Source organism: Malaclemys terrapin, chromosome 2, assembly GCF_027887155.1.
Source record: "Malaclemys terrapin pileata isolate rMalTer1 chromosome 2, rMalTer1.hap1, whole genome shotgun sequence".
In the NCBI taxonomy this organism is placed as follows: Eukaryota; Metazoa; Chordata; order Testudines; family Emydidae; genus Malaclemys; species Malaclemys terrapin.
Genome location: NC_071506.1, coordinates 121,967,342 through 121,983,019, shown reverse-complemented (window position 1 = coordinate 121,983,019; position 15,678 = coordinate 121,967,342). Strand labels below are relative to the sequence as shown.

The window sequence follows — 15,678 nt, the reverse complement described above, 5'->3', positions numbered from 1 at the left end:
AGACTCTCAAACGTTGTCAAAACAAATTCATCCCTGCAAAGCGTTTTGGCTTTGACAATACACCAAAAATGCTCTGACAAGCTCTCCTAACGTCTGAAACACAATTTAAAATGAGAGTCCAGGCGAGTGAGATAGTATCTTCTATTGGATAGAGAAACAAGCTTTTAAGCTACACAGGGATAAAGAAGAGCTCGGTGTCGCTCGAAAGCTTGTCTCTCTCACCAACAGAATTTGGTCCAATAAAAGATATTACCCCCAACCACCTTGTCTCTTTGATATCCTAGGACCGACATGGCTACAACAGCACTGAAAACAGAATTTAAAATATACTTTTCCAACTTTTGTAAGACATCTTAATTTATGGCACATGCTTAACTTCAAGCGCATAAGCAGTCCTTTTAAAATTTACTAAGGGATTAATCCTGTCCCATTAGAAGTCAATGGGACTGTCACCATTGACTTCAATGGCAGCAGGACCAAGCCCAAGTTGCTTATAATTAAGCACATGCTTAAGTGCTTTGCTGGATTGTTGCCAAAACACTCTTTTATAGCAGTCATTAATCATCCGTCTTATGTTCCGGTAGTTATGCTTCTGTGTGCAAAAATGTAAATTGCTTTTCTGAAGCTGCATGTACCAAGCACAAATAATGCATTCCCAGCATTTTACATGATTTCTGCAAACATCGTCTTGTAGAGTTTCATATATCAAAATGCAGTTAAAATTGGCAATAAGCTTGCTTCTTTGTTAATGAGATGGAATCCTCTCAATAACTTAATTTTTAATAGTGAGGAACATACACAGACCTGCAAAATAAGTGTCCAGATAATAATTCCATCTATCTCTACTCTGACAAGGATAATACATTTTCCTATTAGCAGGCATGTGAGTCTATATTCCATTTTACGCACACACAGCTACTTGGAGAATAAAAAATGGAGTAAGCTGTCAAACACATGATAAGCATTTTTGAATAACTATGACACAGGTCAATTTATTCTAATGCATAGAATGAGGGAATTAGCACTTTCTTGTGAAATAATTTTCACAAACAAGTTTCCCCAAAATTTTCAAGTAAAAGTCATCAGTGAGGGAAGATTGCTATCTCTTGTCTCTCACTGAATAAGATTCTTTTATAAAACTTTAAGTTTGTCATGTGAACACAGAAAATACTTTGAGGTATATTCTCCCCTTGTTGTGTAGCATTTTTTGTCCCTTCTAGGAGTAAGTCATGTTAAAACTAACTGTTGTTGCTTGACTAACCTGTACACCACTTAGAAAAACATGCATTTAAGGTCCCCCAAAATACTCTCTCAGCCTAGTGGATTCTAAGACCCCTCATAAGACTGTAGGGGCTGGTCCACACTAACCCCCTACTTCGAACTAAGATACGCAACTTCAGCTACATGAATAACGTAGCTGAAGTCGAAGTATCTTAGTTCGAACTTACTGGGGGTCCACACGCAGCAGGCAGGCTCCCCCGTCAACTCTGCGTACTCCTCTCGCGGAGCAGGAGTACCGGCATCGACGGCGAGCACTTCCGGGATCAATCCCAGAAGATCGATTGCTTACCGTCGGACCCGGAGGTAAGTATAGACGTACCCTAGCTCTTCTGTTGAGTCTCCATCGATTCAGATGCTAAAACCTTGCATTAAGATTCAGAGTAATTACTGCTGAGTCATGCTAGCAGGTGGGACCAATAAGCTCAAACCAGGCCAGAAGGAGATGGGGGATTGGAGCACACAGTAGATCCTGGAGGAACGGTAAAGTTCAGGCTGAGTTTAATATGTTTACTGTTTTTGAGTAATCAATTAAAGCAAACCCTTTGAAAGGGGAGATTTGGACAATGACTCATGATCTGTGTGCTCTGCTTAAGTCAAGATAGAAACTGGAGATACAGCTAGTTTCAGTGAAACCTGGTTTAATTTTAGTTCATAATTTAGTTACTGAATTAAAAAAAATGAAACATCTCATTCATCTCCCTCCCTCCCTGACCCCCTGTCATTTGCTAAACTGTGACTCAGGAAAAGCCTTGATAGCTGAAATACCATGTCTGTTACACCACTGACCCGTGGGAGTATTTGGAGGCTTTTTATGACTACAATACATTAATGCAAATTGGGACGACAGGAGAAAGATGCTGCCTTTGTAAAGCATGTTGCTATATGGTAGCTAACGTAAGTATAATTTACCTTCACAATAGATCAACTAAATCCAACAAGCTTCCTATTCAAAATCAGTGGTGGCAAATATTCATCTTGTAGGTGGCTAGGAAGGTGCATACACAAACATGTGAGTAGTTACGTCTAACTCCGAGTAGTAACATTTGGTAGAATAAGATCAAATCTCTCATCTTAACATGGAAATTGACAGAAAAATATAATGGCGATATTTTAAAAGCAAATCCTGTCCATGGACTAAATAGAACTCAAACCAGAAACATCAGCATCAGCTGAAGTTATTCTGCAATCATTTTCTTACGCTATCTCATGTGTCAAAAAGGCAGAAAAACCAGGCCCTACACAAAAGGCCATTATCTATGGAGATATACAAAGGTTACTCCATGGGAAGCCCAGCTGAGCACTGCACTCAGAATACTTTGTCCTTTAAAATTTGTACACGAGTGATAAGCTAAGTTTAATTAGAGGATGTTTGGCCTTGGTCAGTAATTTCACAGCCATAAAACGTCAGCAGTTCTGTTTCATAATATTTGCTGCTGAACACATTCTTTGGATTGTCCCAGGAATACTGAACCTTTGATTCAGATTTGGAGAGGCACTGCTGAGGAGAGGCAAGTGAAGCAAGTGCAGTGAAGAGCAAATCCCGTAATTTACAAACACTTCTCTTTGTTTCTCTCTCCACCTAGCTATGGCAGACATGATAGAGCGAGTCTGATCTCATAGACTTCTTTAAATCTTATGTGACTGATTCTCCACTGTCTTGCAGCTGGCGTAGTTATTTTTCTGTGTAAAAAAAGACCACTTTTGTTTGGTAGTATTTTATACCTGGTATGCATTGGGGTCAATGACTACACAAGACACAGAGAGCTGGGCCTGTTGACTTTGCTGGAGAACAGAATCAGGATCCATGCTGAATTCAATACATTTTACCATTTCGTTCTGGTTTATACAATTTGGATTTTTTGATGCTCTCAGTGAATTCGTTGGATAAAATCCAGCCATTGACAGGTCTGGAAGCAGTAACAACACAAGTGAACGCTAAATGTCAAACCTGTATTTCAGCTTCACCTTATATACTTGGTGAAAGAAATAAATTGCCATCTACTTTATCTGGAAATTAAAACAAACGAAAGAAGGTGTGGTTTTCTTTATAGCCATTTGACATTATCCACCTTTAAAAGGTTAGGAAAAGTAATTGCTGCCAGATGCAGATCAGGTGTGGGCAAGCTAATGTAAAAGGTTATGGGTACAGGATAGTGACATGCCATAAGCTTTTAAGCTGCAAATTCAGTTGTTCTCAGCACTGATCCACTCTGAAACATAACAAAATACAATGAATGGTAGCTCCAATTTTGTATCCAGTTACATGGGAATAGAGTGCATGTCCTGAGGAATACTGGAAATGCATGCTAGTGGGGGCAGGAAAACTGGATCCAATCCTCTAAACCCTTACTAGCATTTTATGGGAGATGCTGTGGGAATATAAGCTGTGGAAAGTCAATGAGAAGGTTCGCTACATGCACGCAAAGGGACTTTACTCCATTCCACATTCAGTCAGTGCCAGCTGATGCAGGCCTCAGGGCACACTTGGCACATTCTGGAATGCACACAGAACCCCTTAAAAAACAGTGGAATTGTGGAGAAAAAGAGGCATGCCCTTGCCCATGCCCACTCCAAATATTAAATCCACATGAGATGGGTTATCCTACCTCTCTGGGCCATGGGAATGTCCTCGGCAGCCATCAAAGGAGAGTCAAGGGACAAAAAGAATGGCTCCTTACTTTACTGTTACTGGTTCTTTGAGGTGTGCCCATGTGGATACCACTCTTAGGGCTCATGCACACCATATAGGAATGTTCTAACCAGCAGTGTCTCTTGGGGCTGCACCTGTGCCCTGTATGCCCTCATCTTCCCTGCCAAGGACAACAGGTGCAGCAACCTCAGCCACCACTCAGTGTCTTCACCACACATAATCCCAACTAAAAGGACGCTGTAGCAGCAGTGAGGGAGAGTGGGTCATGTGATCCACATGGACAGAACATCTTGAAGAACCACTGTGTTTCTGCCAGTTAGAGAGATTTCCCCCTTCCTGAATCTTAAACATAGTTCTTACCTCTCTGATGAAACCTCCTTTTGAACCAACATCATCATGCTTTTATACTACCTGTGACAATTATCTCAGCACAGAGGGTGAGTGAGATTCAGTCTTCAATAACTGGCCCTCCATTCACTGTTTTTCATTAGGACAGAATGACTTTAAGACCTCACCCACAATGTATACAGAAAGTAGTTTCAGACCTTGACCTCAGCCAATATATACTGTTACCAGTGTTTTCCCCTAAGCCTAATTCATCTCTCTGGGAAACAAAGCCCCATGCCCTGGTTGTTAGGACAGTGCTATCTTATTACCTACATAGGATGAAACCATTTAGTAAATCACCCAGGTTATTTATTTTTAGCCTTTGAAGAAAAGTCCAGAGGTCACAAATGGATCTCAGATTGTATCAGGGTCTCTTCTGACTTGAAATTGAGTTGATTTTCCACCTCTCAGATTAAACCTCCTTCAGCTAGAGCTTAGTGCATCCCTTAGCAGGGTCTCCATAGCTGAAATTTGTAGGGCAGCTACTTGGAGTGGAGTTCAGACGTTTATCAATCAGTATTGTCTTGCATCAGCCTCTAGATCTGATGCCAAGCTGTCTTAGGGTATGTCTACACTATGAAATTAGGTCGATTTTATAGAAGTTGATTTTTAGAAATTGATTTTATACAGTCGATTGCGTATGTCCACACTAAGCGCATTAAGTCGGCGGAGTGCGTCCTCACTACCATGGCTAGCATCGACTTACAGAGCGGTGGACTGTGGGTAGCTATCCCACAGTTCCCGCAGTCTCTGCCACTCATTGGAAGTCTGGGTTAAGCTCCCAATGCCTGATGGGGCAAAAACATTGTTGCGGGTGGTTTTGGGTATATGTTGTCAGTTGCCTCTCCTTCCGTGAAAGCAATAGCAAACAATTGTTTTGCACCTTTCTTCCTGGGTTACCCGTGCAGATGCCATACCACGGCAAGCATGGAGCCCGCTCAGCTCACCGTCGCTGCTGCTGTTGTGGGCAAGTCAACTGTGGGAGCTGCAGTGATCCAAGTAGCCAATGCAATCATTGACGTTCTGTTATCAAGGGTGGTGACTCTGGGAAATGTGCGGGCCTTTTTAGATTTTAGGTACATCATATTCCTGTCTTTTGTTGCTGGTGAAGAAGTCTTGCAGCCATACATTCCAGTCCTGTTGATGCTGCAACATCCATTCATTAAGCCTGGACCATAGCACTTCTGTGATTGACACACGTAACAACTCCAGGGCTCTTGCTCTTTTGCCTTGCCCTACTCGGTCCTCCAAGCATTCGACACAGAAGCACCTGCAGCAGCTGGCATTGCTACACAGCAGCAGCGCCTTGCCTTCGCAGCAGACAGTGCAGTAGGACTGCTAACCGTCCTCATCCACTGCTTCCGCTGCAACTCTGCTCTCCTGCTCCCCAGCGACGAGCTTGGGGGATCCGCACTGGTCCTCTTGGGTGCTGCTGGCAGCAGATGGTGCAGTAGGACTGGTAACCGTCCTTGTCGGACATGTTGCTTGGCCGGGGGTTCTGGCAGCGTCTTCCCTGCCTGGCTCCTAGCAAACTCCGGGGCATGGTGTATGGCTCCATCACTTCCCCTGCAACTCTGCTCTCCTGCTCCCCAGCGACGAGCTCGGGGGATCCATTCATGAAGCCTGGACAGTAGTAAGGAGCAGTTCAACTATAGGCTGAGCAAGTGCAGAATGGTGGTAGAATGTGCCTTTGGACGTTTAAAAGCTCGCTGGCACTGTTGGTCAGATCTCAGCGCAACCAACATTCCCATTGTTATTGCTGCTTGCTGTGTGCTCCATAATATCTGAGAGAGTAAAGGGGAGACTTTATGGTGGGGTGGGAGGTTGAGGCAAATCACCTGGCATCCGATTTTGAGCAGCCAGACACCATAGTGATTAGAAGAGCACAGCAAGGCATGCTGCACATCAGAGAGGATTTGAAAACCAGTTTCGTGACTGGCCAGGCTTCGGTGATAGTTGTGTGTATTTCTCCTTTATGCAAACCTGCCCCCTTTGTTGATTTTAATTCCCTGTAAGCCAACCACCCTCCCCCCTTCAAAATAAAGTAACTATTGTTTTGAAACCATGCAGTCTTTCTTTATTAATAAAAATATATATATATATGAGAGAACGGACAAGCTCGTCCGAGGGGCGGGGGTTTGGGGAGGAGGGAAGGACAAGGCCACATTGCTTATTGTAGCCACACTAAAAATCAAACTATTTGAATGACAGCCTTCTGTTGCTTGGGCCATCCTCTGGAGTGGAGTGGCTGGGTGCCTGGAGCCTTTCCCCCACCCCCTCCCACCCCCACGTTCTTGGGCGTCTGGATGAGGAGGCTATGGAACATGGGGAGGAGGGTAGGCAATTATACAGTGGATGCAGTGGGGGAGGGTCTGTGCTCTTGTTGGCTTTCCTGCAGCTCCAACAGACACTCATCATGTCCGTTTGCTCCCCCAACAGACGCTTCATCATGTCCATTTGCTCCCCCATTAGCCTCAGCATCGCGTCCTGCCTCCTCTCTTTGCGCTCACTCAATTCTTTCCTGGCATCTGCCACTGAATGCCTCCATGCATGAAGCTGTGCCCTATCAGAGTGGGAGGACTGCATGAGCTCGGAAAACATGTAATTGCGAGTGCAGTTTTTTTTGCCTTCTAATCTGCGATAACCTCAGGAACGGAGATGATGGAGGAGCACAGAAACATTCTACGCTCTACGATTCTGGGGCGACTGAAGGGTCACCTGTGCTGCTGAGTTCGCCACGCTGACCAAACAGGAAATGAAATTCAAAAGTTCCGGGGCTTTTCCTGTGTACCTGACTAGTGCATCGGAGTTCAAAGTGCTGTCCAGAGCAGCCACAATGGAGCACTGTGGGATAGCACCCGGAGGCCAATACCGTCGATTTGCGTCTGCACTACCCCCCCAAATTCGACCCAGTAAAGTCGATTTTAGAGCTCGCCAGGGAGGAGTACAGAAATTGATTTTAAGAGCCCTTTTGGTCGACGGAACGGGGCTGGTTGTGTAGACGCAGTCATTTTTAAATTGACCTAACGTGGCTAAATTCAACCTAACCCCGTAGTGTAGACCAGGCCTTACATTCGTTGTTTCAGCAGAACTGCTAGCTCCTGCCTCCTTAGTCCATCACCAAGAGTGGAATCCACATGGACAGATACTCAAAAAGTAATCCCATTTTTCTTGTCAGGTCAGTAGAGCTTCAGATGCAGGCAGCAAGAGTTAAAACATCCTGGTTACTGGTGCAGCTGGGGCTGCTTAACCTACCAGCCCCAGTTGCTATGCATTAGAGGAGAAAGGCAAAAGGATGACCCAGAGTGGAGGAAAGGCTGGGTTCAACTAAGAAAGCGATTTTGTTGGCTGGTTGGACTGCAAATTTGGGAGGACTTTTTAGTTCTGGAAAGGAGAGGAACTCACCCCACTGGGGAGGGAGAAAGTACCTTGGCACACAGCCCAGTTGGCAGCATAAAGCTGCTGAGCTGGAGAATTTACACCACCTCAAAACTGAAGTAAATCCAAATGTGCAGGCTAAGACTCCTGCTTAAGCCCCACCATGGGAAGATACATGAATAGCATAGCCAGTCAGCCGTGGGAACTGCAGTACAATGCTCTCAGGGAGAGTGTGCTAGAAAGGGAATTAACAAATGGGCAGAGAAATTCAAGAGATTGGCAGGGAATAGGGAGATGTCAGCTAAGGTCACTGCCATCATCACCCAGCCAGAGAATGGCAGATGCAATTAGCCACTCAGGTCCTTGCAGGGGAATAGTGGATGCTGCTCTCCTATACCCATTGCCCCCCACTCCACTTCCACACAAAGGAATACAAATAGCCACATGTAGAAGCAGATAACATGGATCCTATAGTCAGAATGCACACCTGTTCAACCTCACTCTCCCCTCCTAGACAGTGACTTCCACCTGCCTATGTGTATGTGTTTTTGTACACTATCGTTACTATCCCTTTACATCAGCAGTAGTTTATAAAGTAATAATTATAGCCCAATAGTGTCATTGGGCATAGTGGTATGTATGACATTTTATTACCAGCATTATTAACCGCTGGGAGACAGGATAGCTGACTAGAGCCTACTGTCTCCCCAGCTGAATTTTCCAAACAATGGATATTAACTGCATCCAGTGTTTTCATCTGGATAGGTGTAACCCCACCTTGGCTGTGCCACGCACAAATGTTATTCTTTACCATGCCTAAAGAAGCTGCTTTCATCACATTTTGCTTTGGCCAGAGGAAAGCAGGAGACATCACTAACCTGTCTCAGGCTCCTGTATCATCCATTTCTGACCCATTTCCTTCACATCACACTGCTGCACGCGGCTGAGCTGGATGTTAGAGCTGCTGATGTCAGCAAGCATACTCCATGTAAGAGGGCCAGGAGAGGCCCATGCCTCAGTTTCCTCTTCTTCAGGGCCCCCAAATAACTCACTCAATCCAAAGATAATTCAATCACTCCTGTTCTGGAGGTCCAATTCATTTTGTCCTCTGGATACATACTAGCTCTCCAGGCCCCAGCCCCAGTTCAGTGTTCTTTTCCCCTTAGGTAAGCACATCCCAGCCCTCCTCCCTGGAGCTGGGTTTTATCACTCCCAGGCATTACCTGACTAGAGCTCCTCCTACCTGGGGAGTTGAGTAGTCAAAGCCAGAAGGCTGATCCTCCTGGCTGGAGCCTCTCCTATTCCCTGCAGTTTCCTGAGCTCACCCTGCCTTTGACTGCAGTTTCCTCCTGCCCTCCAGTAGGCCCCATTCAGGCTCTTAACACGGCACAGGTGGGCTGGAGAAATTTCTTCTGTAACCGGGTTAAGCTGGCCTGTTACAAACCGTAACAATGGCCATGGAAATAATGTTGGCCTGGAGGTGGAGGCTGTGGTGTGCAAGGCGGTCCAGACTTAGATGGAGTGGAAAGCGGGCTGTGGACACAGTTCTCAGGAGGTAATTGTCAGGCCATGTGATGCCTCGGTAGGCATGTCTGACGGGGCTTGGTTTGGGACAATGGTTGTGTATAGTGCCTCTTCTTATACAAGTAGACTGTTCCCTTGTCTCTCCCTCCAAATGATGTGCGCTAAGTGGTTGATGTGGGGTAGCCCTCTACAGCAGCAGCTCAGCGTATCAAGGGAGTCGTGTGTGTGTGTGGGCTCCCACATCTAGCCATCATCTGCATCATACTTGCTTCTTGTTGTTCTTCGACGCGGCTGTGTGAAACAGCTAGCTGTGGTGGGCATTTCAACACATTCCTTGTATACACTGTCTGGTCCTTGTTGTACATAGAGTGTTGTCTGGGGCATTGGCCGACTGTATCTGCATCCTTGTTTTGATGGTGTGGTGGGGACGTGCCCGATGGAGTCACCAGATCAGTGGTCATCCCTGGAATGACTCTTTATCCCCAGCATCTTGTTGCTGTTGAGTGGCATTTTTGAAGTCATATAGATGACTGCAGGCCCCCGGTAAGACGTTTAGTGGCATCCAAGAAGCAAATGGATGTTTGTAGCTGGTTTCTCCCAACCAGCCTTCCTGCAGGGATGACTAGTTTCCAGAGCCATAGATGGCTGCATGGCCATAGCCAAGTGCCAGATAGCTGGGGGTGGGGTAACGGAACTGCCCCCAAGATAAACGTCTGGCATACTCTAGTCTTGGCTGCCACCACTGCTTGTGGCATGCATCTGCTATGGGTCCTGTGAGTTCTGGCTGCAACTCAGAGCTGTGATGTGGTGCTATCCTGTAGTGTGATTTGTCAATGATGCTGTTGTGTGTTGGGACTAATAAGAAAATGTGTGTTTGTAATCTATGGGGGTGTCCTATTTGAAGGCCATTCTATTGGTACTGTGTGTAGACATGCATAATCCCCAAGGCCTCCTGTAATGTTTTGTGTGATTTCAAATATGAAAGCTACTGTAATGGCAAGATACCTTGCTCTCTGACAGCTGTGTATACGACTCTTGTTTGACTCATACAATAGCAAAGCTCAATGGGTGATGAAGCCCGGAACTGTATGTGCAGGTTCTGGTTACTTTGTGGTCCTGGGGTCTACCTGCTCTACCTGTTGGAGGAGGAATGTCACAGGACAGTTCCTATGTGACCCACAGCAGATTTGAAACTAACGGGTACTATAGAGGGCCCATGACGACAGAGCATGTAGGTGGTTCTGTCTGGTGATGCACTCAGATATCTCATGGTCACACTTGGTGGTATGCCTTTGTGTTGGTGTCTTGCATAGCTGTTAACCAGGTGATCATTTTGTGCACGAGCTGATTGCAAATGTTGGCAGAGGAGGAAACACTTGAGTGGGCATCATATGCAAAGTGAGTATCAACTCAACAACTACCAATCCCAAATTGCTGCTTCCACCTATTCTCACACATTCACAGCTAGTGAAAGCTGAGGTGACCTCAGTTACCCTGATGCATATTTTCTATGCTGTATAATATCACAAAGCACTGGTCTGTACACATTTACCTTATTGTGTTTGTCTCTGTAAGGCTCTTATGTAAAGGCTGTGCTAGGGATGGGATGAGAGCCAAGATTTTGCAGGTGTGTGATATAAATGCTGGAAGATGTTATAGTAAAAGAAAAATACAACAAAGATGGTTGCTGATGTTTTAAACCAGGACTTAATCACTGTTTTTATTTGCAAAAAATATATTTAAGGAATAAAATTAAGACTATTTTACCCCCAGCTGATCTCTAAAAGTCAATCTCCAAGCATAATCTCAGTCACAGGAAAGTAGAAAATCTCTCAATAGGATTTTGGCACTCCAGTCCATTAACTATTTACATTCCACAGGTGGACACTGGCTCACAGTAAGGGTGAAAATTCTAATAGCAAAAACAACACTTGTAGCTCTGTCACATGGAATGTCGTTTAGTTCTTCCCCAAAGTTCAATTCTCTTTGTAGTGAGCAGCTGGGCCAGTCCACTCAGCAGCATGATGAAGATAGTGAAAACCATCACAAGGACATAGTGGCTAATGCTGCAACAGAGAATGTTACAGGTCAGATAAGACAAAAATATATTAAACCTTTGTAGTAGAAAACTGAGTTAGTCAAGTAGCCTTGGTAACAATTTTATTACGTAATTATGGGTCCAACCATGTATTTTTAGTAAGGCTTAGAGGTGAACAATTCCAAGGAGACGATATAGTGTGTTTTTGAGAGAGATGTTTTATCTACATATATGAAATTGGCTACCCTTTGGTTCATATTCCTATTAGTAGCTCATCTACTTCACTGTCGTATGAAAAGAGATTAGAGGAGCTTGGGTTGTTTAGTCTGACAAAGCGAAGGCTGAGGGGGGATATGATTGCTATCTTTAAATATATCAGAGGGGTTAATACAAGGGAGGGAGAGGAATTATTCCAGTTTAGTACTAATGTGGACACGAGAACGAATGGATACAAACTGGCCGGGGGGAAGTTTAGGCTTGAAATTAGACGAAGGTTTCTGACCATCAGAGGGGTGAAATATTGGAACGGCCTTCCGAGGGAAACGGTGGGGGCGACGGACCTGTCTGGTTTTAAGATTAAGTTGGATAAGTTTATGGAGGGAATGGTTTAATGATAAAACATAGTAGCCAAGGAAAACCAAGCAATGGTACATGAACAGCATAATGGCCAACAAGGGTCAGGCTAGAGACTCTTGCCTATATGCTCGGGGTATTACTGATCGCCATATTTGGGGTCGGGAAGGAATTTTCCTCCAGGGTAGATTGGCTGAGCCTCTGGAGGTTTTTCGCCTTCCTCCGCAGCATGGGGCAGGGATCACTAGCAGGAGGGTCTCAGCCGATTGAAGTCACTAAAACACAGGATTGGGGACTTCAACGGTAGAGTCCAGGGAAGGGTCTTGCGGCCTGCAGCATGCAGGGGGTCAGACCAGATGATCATAATGGTCCCTTCTGACCTTAATGTCTATGAGTCTATGACTTTCATGTTCCTCCAGCACTCTTGGATGAACATTATACAGCTCTGATGACTCACTGCAATTTAAATTATCACTTTGTTCTGACTCCTCAACTTAACAGTACCTAAAATTTATTACCTAACCCAGAACTTCTCTTTGAAGACATTTCCCCCACTGGCTTGTGTCAGACTTCATCACAGAAGTAGTTTAGCATCTCTCCAGTGTTCTTTTCCTGCACAGTCACTCCCTTTGCTCTCAGATAGTCTAGCAGAAACATTAACCCTCTTGCAGGTTTCATACTTCTGATAGCATTTAAGATTTTTAAAAAATTGTATTTAGGTCCTTGGCTACTTGCCAAGTGAGAACCATGCTCACCTCTTTTTGTACCTCTAATGTGCGTATGTGTGATCGTATCAGGGCTAGAAATAAGCATGTAAAGGGGAAAATCTGCTGGAAAAGGAATAAGAAGATATTAACTGAAGATAAACACTAGTTTTAAAAAGATTTAAGTGGTCCTGACATTAGTTAAGGAATCCACACAGCTGCAAATGTCTGTATTTTTCCAGAGGTTTGGGGCAATTACTATCAATCACAGTGAGCAATTCTATATTTACTTCTTGAATAATACAGTTGGGTTTGGGGTTACTAAATTCAAATCCAGCTCTTCCCAAAATTCTCAGGAGCTCAGATCTGGAATTTGGAGTCAGTCCATTACGGAAACAATGGCCAACTATGAAGCCTGAATCAAGAGTCAGAACTTTCCCAATGTTTTGGAACTAGTGTGGTTGAGGGCAAAGGGTGCTGGATTGTGAGCCAGGAGACGTGGGCTTTATTCCTAGCTCTGCTACTGACCTATTTTGTGACGTTGGACAAGTCACTTCACCTTTCTGTGCCACCACATCACCTGTCACTTTTTGCCTGTCTTGTCTATTTAGATTGTAAGATCTTTGAGGCAGGCAGTGTTTTGTAAGTTTGCACAGGGCTCATGCAATGGGATTGTTATCTCAGTTGGGATCTCCAGATACTACTGTAATACAAATCAGGTAGGGAGGAGCTGTGAATCTGATGTGGCCATCTCCATGTACTTTCCCCAGGATTATAGCACAGCTCCGTGTATTCCATAGTCATGGAATTTACTGCAGAATCCAGCCCTTGCCGTCTAAACTCTCATGATTAAAAAACCCAACAGAGGTTACTCACGTCATGTAGTAACTGGAGTCCTTTGAGATGTGTGTCCCTGTGGTTGCTCCACTTATGGTGCGCCTGTGACCAGAGATTTTTGGTAGCAGTGCTTGTTCAGCCCACGCATGCACCCCGCACATCCTCGTGCCTCATGCCAAGGCTATTTGGGGCTGTATGGGCGAACCACCCTCAGTTCTTTCTCCACTGCAAAAATCCACAAAGAAGACTCCGAAGCAGACAGGAAGGAGGGTGGGTAGTGGAGCACCCACAGGGACACGTATGTCAAAGAACTTTAGTTACTACTCAAGGTGAGTAACTTCTCCTTCTTCTCTGAGTAGTCTCCCTGTGGATATTCCACTTCAGGTGACTCCTGAGCAGCACACTTATTCAGGAGGTGAGAGATTTGGAGGAGAGTCCAATACAGAAGAGAGAACTGCATTGCCCACAGCAGCATCTGATTTTGCCGCAGGTACCAAAGCATAATGATTAGAAAAGATATGAACAGATGACCAAGTTGTTGCTCTACAGATGTCTGCAACTGATACATCCTTAAGTAAGGCTATAGACATAGATCACTCTCAAAGAGGCTTGAACATAAGTTCTGTGATAACAAATCTTAATATAACCAGAAATCCATTTTGATTACCTTTGTTTCGAAATAACCAAACCCTTGCTTCTGTCTGCAATGGATACAAATAGTCTAGATCTTCTAAATGGTTCGGTCCTATCTAAGGGCAGGTATCTTTGGGGATGGGGGTCGATCTAAGATACGCAACTTCAGCTATGCTATTCACGTAGCTGAAGTCGAAGTATCTTAGTTCGACTTACCTGGCTGTTCTCACGGCGGCAAGTCAACTGCTGCGGCTCCCCCATCAACTCCGTTTCCTCCTCCTGCCAAGGTGGAGTACGGGCGTTGATTGGGGGATCGATTTATCGCGTCTAGACGAGACGCGATAAATTGATCCCCGATAGATCGATTACTACCCGCCAATCCGGCGGGTAGTGTAGACGTGGCCTAAGTACAGGGCTAATACCCTTCTGATACCTAGGGTATGGAATACAGTACAGCCAGTACAGTGCAGTTTTGTTTGGGGGAGGGAGGAGGAGGAACCCTGGGAGATGAATGGTTTGATTAATATAAAATTCTGTGGACACCTTAGGTAAAAATTTTGGACATGCCTGTAAACGAGAGGTCTTGAATACCATATAAGGGGGGAGTTGCCATTAAAGCCCGCAATTCTCCCATCCTTCAGGCAGAAATGATTGCTGTCAGAAAGGCTGCCTTTATTGATAAATCTAATAGAGAACCAATAGCTGGTAGCTCAAAAATATGTTTCATAAGGCAATTAAATACTATGTTCAAGTCCGAGCTTGGAGTAGGATTGGTAAAGAGTCTCAGCCATCCAATGAACAAGGTCTTACAGCATCCAAAAGGAGGGAAGTGGAGTAAGATGTTGCAGCAGTAAGACCTTGTTTATTGGATGGTTGAGACTCTTGACCAAACCATTAAATCTGTTGCTTGGAGGACATGGATGGCTGAGAAGATGTAGCTGAAGATGAAGGAGGTATCTTTTTTTAATATCCTCCTCTCTTGACGGGGAGTACAGAGGGTTTATGATATGTTGACTAGAGGGCTGGATGTGCTCTTTGTGCCATCTGAGACCTACTAAATCTCCTTTTATTTACAGGAGTGTAAATATCTAGGGATTGCAGTATGGTTCTCGAATCCTTTAAAGTGTGGAGAGATGTATCCGTTGAGTCCAAGAGCTTGCAACCGTCAAAAGGGAGGTCTTTGACAGTACTCTGAACCTCTCTTGGAAAGCCTGACAGTTGTAGCCAAGATGCTCTTCTCATGCCTTTTGCAGTGGAGATAGATGTGGCAGATACTGCAGCACAGTCTAAGGAAGCCTGGAGCAATGTTTTTGCCAGGAACTGACCCTCTTGAATAATGTTTTTAAACTGGTTCTGATGTCCTTCTGGCAGATGTTCAATAAAAAAATTGAATGTTATAATTTAAGTAGTCATATTTGGCCATGAGCACTTGATGGTTTGCTATCCTGAACTGACATGTGTCTGAAGCACAGAGTTCACAACCAAAAAGACTGAGCCTCTTGTGGTCCTTTATGTACAGGTTGGACTTTGAGTTCTGTTGTCTGCATCATTTATTAATGGTCTCCAATACTAAGGCATTTGGAGCTGGGTGAGAAAATAGAAACTCCAATTCCCTAGCTAAAACAGAATACTTTTTATCCACCCTCTTGCATATAGGCAGTGTGGTAGCAGGG

General features: G+C 44.6%; 1 protein-coding gene across 3 annotated transcripts in view; it reads right to left on the bottom strand.

The window, feature by feature from the left end:
* Nucleotides 1–10,908: 10,908 nt before the first annotated feature.
* PIGN (phosphatidylinositol glycan anchor biosynthesis class N) overlaps nucleotides 10,909–15,678 on the bottom strand; it is a 152,897-nt gene continuing 148,127 nt past the window's right edge. For 2 of the 3 annotated variants that reach the window (XM_054020085.1, XM_054020087.1), the window contains one exon: nucleotides 10,909–11,286. In XM_054020085.1, coding sequence (XP_053876060.1) covers nucleotides 11,163–11,286 — 124 coding nt within the window. In that variant the 3' untranslated portion in view covers nucleotides 10,909–11,162. The remainder of the gene's footprint in view (nucleotides 11,287–15,678) is intronic. The other variant, XR_008444007.1, reaches the window with a different exon arrangement.